The 7,461-nt window shown below is 37.7% G+C and overlaps 1 protein-coding gene across 1 annotated transcript in view; it reads right to left on the reverse strand.

Annotated features, from left to right (window-relative positions):
• The window catches only part of Gdi2 (GDP dissociation inhibitor 2), a 27,246-nt gene extending 20,202 nt beyond the window's left edge, over positions 1 to 7,044 (reverse strand). Inside the window, exon 1 of the mRNA XM_015495165.2 lies at positions 6,607 to 7,044. Coding sequence (XP_015350651.1) covers positions 6,607 to 6,651 — 45 coding nt within the window. The 5' untranslated portion in view covers positions 6,652 to 7,044. The remainder of the gene's footprint in view (positions 1 to 6,606) is intronic.
• Positions 7,045 to 7,461: the final 417 nt, after the last annotated feature.

The following is a 7,461-nucleotide window of genomic DNA, read 5'->3' on the forward strand; positions in this document are numbered from 1 at the left end:
GGGGGGGGGATCCTGGTTATATTCATGCAACATGACATATTCTATGAAGAAAACTCTGAAGTAACCAAGATTCAAAGTGTGCTCTTGGATCCCAGTGGGTCCCAAGATAAAACTATTTTCATAATAACACCAAGAACATTGAGTCACTTTTAAAAAACTAGGTTTGCATTTTGCACTGATGATGCAAACTCGATGGTGGATAAAACAAAGACAGAGGCTCTAAACTAGCAGTCATTACATTCTTCTCTAACAGGCACTTGCTTAAGAGATACCTTTAATGAAGCATGGAAATTAACTATTAAAATGCATACCCTTTAATATGTCTTTTTATCTTCTGTATAATAAAATGGGAAATACACATTTTAAATTACTTACACCTCAGGATTAAGTAAGCTGAGCTAGCTACTTTTTTCACAGATCATCATTTTGATTTTAAAAACCAACTGACTGACAAACTATGATTAATTAGGCTTAGGTATTTGTCAGGCATTTTCTCAAAAATGAATATAAAGGAAAGTAACTGACATTATTTCTTGCCAATAACAAGTTAAAACTGTGAATGATAATTAGAATTTTTGAAAACCTGGGCATGTATGTCAGGTCCCTAATACTGACTTTTAAATGACATTTCAGTAACAGTATTAACAAATATGATTTTTTTTAATTGGAAAATGAAATGTGTTAACATTGGAAAGATTTGCGTATTTTCCAAATGACATAGGAAAAAATGTTATAAAATCATGCAGGAGAAAAAAGGGAATTCACAGTGCAAACTTTACCAATGGATTTTAATGTATCAGAATATCAAACCATTCCTGGGCATGGTGGCACACGCCTGTAATCCCAGCGGTTCGGGAGGCTAAGGCAGGAGGATGGCAAGTTCAAAGCCAGCCTCAGGAAAAGCCAGGTGCTTAGCAACTCAGTAAGACCCTGTTTCTAAATAAAACACAACATAGGGCTGGGATGTGACTTAGGGGTCGAGTGTCCCAGAGTTTAATCCCCAGTACCACATACAAAAAAAAGAATACCAAACCATTGATGAGTTGTTGGGTTATTATTGCAATTCATCTTTTCAAAAATTGATGCTAGTGTTTTCATGTACGTAAAAGAATTTCAACAAGAATCTGAAAGACTATATTATTATATTCCTTTCTGGATCCAACTACACTTTTGTGTGGTCTCATTATTTTCATAAATTTCAGATAGACAATCATCACAACAGACTGAACACAGGAGTTTTTATAAAGTCAGACATTAAAGAGATCTGCAGAAAATGTAAGACAATAATGATCTCATAAATCTTAATTTTGAAAAATAGTTACATTTAATAAAATTGTCAAGCATGTTAACATGTAATGGATTTATTACTGGTTTTTAAAGTAGATTAATTTTTTTATTTCTGTTGATGTCTAATATTGACAGAAACAATCCTTATAAACAAGTTTTTTATGATCTTCAATTTTAAGAGTGGAAACAGAATCTACACCAAAATGTTTGAGAAATAGAGCCCTAAGGAAGAAGCATCCAGGATAAAAGCATCCAAGATAAAGGATAACCATTAATAAACTGACAACAGAATTCCATATACCAGAATTTTGTGGATCAGTGATTAATTTTTTAAGAAGACAAAGGAAATTCCACATATATTTATAAATTTTAGAATTTCTCAAGTTTGCCCAAAATACCCTATATGGCAGAGAAGTATAATCTCATTCCCCAAATAATCTATTTGACTTTGAAATATTTATTTTTTAACTCATACAATTTTCAATTTTCCTCTATAATGTATGTATTCATTTGATATTTCTTAAGTGATTAAAACTATCAGATTCATTTTTAGTATACAAGTATGCATAGTTTTTTGACTCAAGAAACAAAACATTATGTTCTGAAAGTCACTCATGCCGTTTCACTCATAACCACCATCATCACTCTCATGGCTTCTAACAGCAACAATTTGTTCTGTTTTTGAACTCCATATAAAAGGAATCATGTGGTATTTATTTGATCTGGCATCTTTTATTCAACATTATGTTTAAAAGATTCATTCATGTTTTGTGTGAGGTCTAATTTGTTTATTCACATTGCCACAAAGCAGGGATCCCTAAGGTACATGATCCAAATTCAGCATGCAGACTACTGTTTTTAAATATAGGTTTATTGGTAAATATCCATGCCCCATTTATGTATATATTATGCACAGTTATTTTCACACTTCCCTAGTTCGGTAATTGTGATAGAGATCATATGGCCCGAAAAACCTAAAATATTTACTGTTCTATACCAGTTCAGAAGGAATATCTAATCCTGCAAGCAAAGAATATTAAAGTGTAGATCCTGATTTGGGGCACGTCCTAAGCAGATCCTGAAGCTTCTGAAAGTTCAGTTAATCTATGGACTATACACTGGGTAACAAAGCTGTAAAAGTTTCCCCTGAATGGACATACCACATTTTCCTTATCCTTTCTACTATTGGTCCACAGTTGGAAGTATCCAGTTTTTGACTATTACAAACAATGCTCTATGAACACTCTAACATGACTTTCAAGTATACATTTCTGTAGCTAGCTATCAAGGAGAGCAAATACTGTGAATCAGCTTTCCAAAATAGTTGTATAATTTATGCTTTTGAGAGCATTATATGAAAAATGTCCTTGGAGTTTCAAATCCTTGCCCAAAACTTGATGTTGTCTTTAATTTTAGCCCATTCTCATTAAGATGAATTTCTTATTAATTAATGAAGTTCAGTACTTTTGTATTTGATGAAGACTAGATATCTTTTTTTAATAAGTTTCCTTTCAAGTTTTTTACTCACTTTTTATAGGCTTCCTGTCATTTTCTTATTGCCTTATGAAAGTGCTTTAAATATTCTATTAAGTCCTTCCTTGGTTCATGGAACACAAAGATTTTCTTCCATTTTGTGGCTTGGTTTTCATTTTCTTAATGATATCTTGGTAAACAGAACTGAAAGTATTCTACAACTACAAAAATCAGCCCTAATATCATCTAAAACAGCTAACTTGCTAAATAAAGTACTAACATATATAGTTCAATATAATATGTGAAAGTAAAATAATATTTATATCTTGAAAGTAGGTTCTTAAAAAAATTAAAAAACAAAACAAAACAGGAAGACCCCTCATATTCCCAGCTAACAAAGTAGACTCAGGGTTAAACTTTTGAAGAGAAAAATCACAGCAAACAACTTTTGAATGTTGCATAGCTTCCACATATAACTTTTCACACTCCACTGCAAAAAAAAGTATGACCTACTGGATTTAAAGCAATCACTGAAAGCTGAGAACTAAAATAAAGGGGCCCAATAATTGAATGATGCAGCAGAATCAAAGAGCTGACAGTAACTACCTTCAAAGTTATCACCTGGAACAAATACAACAAAAGTTAACTGAAGCTAATAAAAAATCTGCAAGTCCATTGATTCTTCTAAACCAATAATAAAAGATTATTTCTACATTGCTAAAAGGATATATTATATAGTACAATATAGACCCTCTCTCTATAAATATGGCTGGGGATGTAGTTCTGTGGTTAAATGTCCCTGTATCCAATCCCCAGTATGGGGAAGGGGGGTGGGGGTCAAAGTTCCTACAGAGCTTACTAGGTCTTAATGGCTTCATTTGGTTATAGCTTAAGACAATAATTAATCCTCGTGATGTGAATTAGTTATAAAGTAAATTAATAATATTCTTTAGTTTGTTAAAGAAGTTTTGATATCATTTAGAAAGTTTTTTACCCAAAAGCTATAGTTCTTTAAAGGGATAACTCACAATTCCTTATATATAGAACACTCATTTTTTTCCCCAAGACAGAATAAAGACTTTAGTTTTTAACCAAATCATTTTAGGTTTTCTTTACTATCAATATAGGTTTTAGGTTTTCTTTACTATCAATATCTGTGGATTAAATGTAACTAATGGATGTTATCTGACAGCAGGCTCATATTTTACAGTTTTATACCATTTGTAACATTATTGTACAACAGTCCTAAGACTCCTTATAGTATAACTTTTAAATTTTGGAAATGTGTTAAATTTTTTAATTCAATATGCATGTTGTAGCAAATCTATTGTTTGTAAAAACAATAAATAAAATGGAAAAAATTGTGAATTAATATGAGCTAATTAGACTTAACTGATATAAACAATGCCACTAAAGCAATATAAAAATCTCCAACAGTTCTTCACACTTATTTACAAGTAAAAGTTTCTGACAGTCAAAGTACAGACACAAGGGAACATCATGTAATATGTAGTATCCATACCTGACAACATATGCCTTTATTAGGGTCTTAAATCTTAGGCACTAAATATTTAGAAGCCAAAAATTAAGGAAATAAATTGCATGTTAACTCTAGATACTCAAAGTTAATTTGGAACTGAAGGTTTTTAACTTTGGAGTTCTCCTCATTGAACTGCCAGTCATCTGAGTCCTAGTATCACTAAAACTCAGAATCCCCCTGTTGTGACTACTCCTACCAATGATGGTAACAATGTGATTGATATAATTCTCAAAAGAACATCTCACAAAATAATGTAGGAAACTAACAGGAGATTAAAGAGTTATCATCGATAGCTATAAAATGACAACCAAAAATGGTAAGTATGTATCCACCATTCATCAAAAAGTTCACAGTCCAAATGCAAATTTAAATGAAGTATATTATCTTGTTTGTTATCCTATAAGACTGTGTATCATCTTTGATACAAAGTGATGCTTCTGAACTAGGCAGGTGGAAACCTGCATGATGATGGATTTGTACTCACTTGTCTATGTTCAACTAACCTGAATCATGAGTAAATTTGAAAGATTAGCAATAATCATAGAAAAAAAAAGAGTGGAACTAACTGGTTCTTACAACACACTGGCAGCAACAGTACACATTCCAACGGCCAAAATCCACCACAAACTACTAAATTCAGCTTGAGATCCCAATTAGGTACTTAAAAAAACAAAAACAAAAACCTGTAGAGGGTAGGCCTATTCATTTAGGCATCCAACATTCTTCCTAACTTAGCATCAAAAAAGAAATTCAACCAAATTTCCCACATTTAAACGACCAAATGACTTTCTGGAGAAGTAACTGCATCTGTTTGGTACTATTTCCTAGACTGTCACAAGTCTATTTCTGGACTGGTCAAATATAATAAAATATTAAGAAATGAGTGTTCAACAATCATCATAAATTACTATAAACAGAAAGATAACTTTTTCCTTTAAAAAAATTAGCCAAATAAAACGTCAAAAGTTTTCTCTTACCTAGAGAAATCAAAAATAGTTATTTTATAAAGTGTTATCTTTATAAAAATTAATTTGATCCTAAAAAAACATATTTCAACAAACTTGAAGAAGTGATTTATATTAAATGACTCAGGCATTTGAAGTCCGGCTATAAGGAATTCACAAGATTTACAGTGTTCATCTGGATCAGTATTCATAATGAAGTAGCCTTGTCAAAATTTCAGCTGATAGTTAAATGTTTCTGTCTACAAATTGGAATTCTTCTGCAAGAACAGTCCTTCTTTTCTTTTAAAAAGCAACAGAAAAGGTACTAGATACAAAACCTGCCTGCATTATTTGCAAAATATTATCTAAAGATCTCTAAGCAGACAGATGCACAGAAAAATAAACCTACTATGGTATTAGATATGCTTTGCATTTGTGTTTTAGTAATTCACTCTTCATGTTATTGATTTATCTTCTAACTCCCTGAAGGGAGTTGAGTAGTAGAAAGATCTTGGCCTCTAGCAATCCATCACCCATCAGTTTCTTAATACAAAGCATTCAGAAGAGACAGTGGAGGCAGGAAGCAAACCAAACAAAAGGGAAAGATGCAGGTGCAAAAGCATCTAACATCCAAGTTTTGAGAAAACTAACTTCCAATTCTACTGATGCTCAGTAAGTGGGTTAACAAAGTGCTTTAAAGGAATCAACTTACTGGGAGGAAGAGGGACTTAAAAAAGAAAGAAAAGCTAATTTCTGCATTTTCTTCAAAAACTTAAAACTCTAGCAATTAGAAAGAAGTAACTATTCAATGACTTGTCACGAAACCTCCCTGGTTTGGCGGCCAAGACTGAGTAGCAGTGGCTGCAGACTAAATAGGAAACGCCACTGCGAGCGGTTTACACCCTCCCCCCTCTGCCTAGTGCTTCTCCGCTTCCAATCGGGATAGGTCACAGACCCAAAAGGGAAGTGGAGGAGCAGCGGCACCCCAGGGCAAGGTTTTTTCCCTTTCCTCTTCATTCCTGCAGAAGGGTGAAGCTTCTTCTCACCTGCTTTTATTCGGCCGTTACTACCCGACTGACTAGCTCCACAGATGCACCGCCTGGGTTTCCATTTCCTGCTGTTTTGCTGCAAATTTGGAGAATGCCCGCTTCCTTCAAACCTGTTCATTTCCACTAGCCACGTCCCCCTCCCCGAAAACCAAGGCCGACGACGAAAAGACAGCCCTCGAGGGGACTCAGGCCGGCAGGTCTCGGACGCTGGGCCGTCTTGTGCCCGGGGGGTGCATCCACCGCCACCCGGGTGGCCGGCTGGGAAGGGAGTCGCGGCCAGGCCGGGAGACCGGGCGAGGGGACGCCNGCTCACCGTCAGGCCGGTGCCCAGCACGATCACGTCGTACTCCTCATTCATGGCGGGGCAGGGCGAGGATCGAGGATCCGGGAACAGAGAAAGCGCAGAGGCTCTGCGACCACCCTAAGAAGGAGGTAAGGTGTTCAAGCCGTTTGGGGCCCGAGGGAAAGGGAAGAGCGGAGGAGAGGTAAAATGGAGCTGACCGGGAGGCGAGGCCGACCGCCACCTCAGACGGGAAGAGCTGAGCTGGGCAGGACGGGGAGGGAGGGCCGAGAGGAGAGGGCGCGGCGGGCTGTGACCGAGCCTCCGCAGCCGGGGCGGGGCCTGCGGAGAGGCCGCGAGAGCCGCCAGTCACGCGCGCCCCGTCCTCTCATTGGCTACGTCCCTGTCGTTCGCCCAACCTTTTTCTTTCCTCGCCAGTCGCGAGAGGAGGGCGGGATGTCGCCATTTTGGCTTCCGGTTCCCCGCCCGTCCTCTGCCACCGTGGTTTGGGCGGCGGCGCGCTGGCCCGGAGTTGAGTTGCGCGAGAGAAGTGGGACCCTGACTGTGGTGCGTTTGTCACTTTCATGACTCCCGCGGCCTGGGCAAGAGCTCGCTAAATCCAAGGGCCAAAGCCAGGCCGCTGCCCTTGGACTTTGAGCTTGAGCCGTTAGGTGCGTGTGTGGCCACGTGGGTGCGGAACTCCGATCTGGGCCGCCTCTTGGGGGCTGCCAGCTTCGGTCGCACGCTGCAGCTTGGCGCCTGCTCCTGTCCACATGGCAGAGAAGAACAGCACTTCGTGCCCCGTGCTGTTCTTATGGGTTCTGGGAAGTAAATTTGACTTAAACTGGTTTCCATGCTGGAGAAAATTTGGCCCCAAGTAGCCTCCAA

Source organism: Marmota marmota, unplaced genomic scaffold (assembly GCF_001458135.2).
Source record: "Marmota marmota marmota unplaced genomic scaffold, marMar, whole genome shotgun sequence".
Lineage (NCBI taxonomy): Eukaryota > Metazoa > Chordata > Mammalia > Rodentia > Sciuridae > Marmota > Marmota marmota.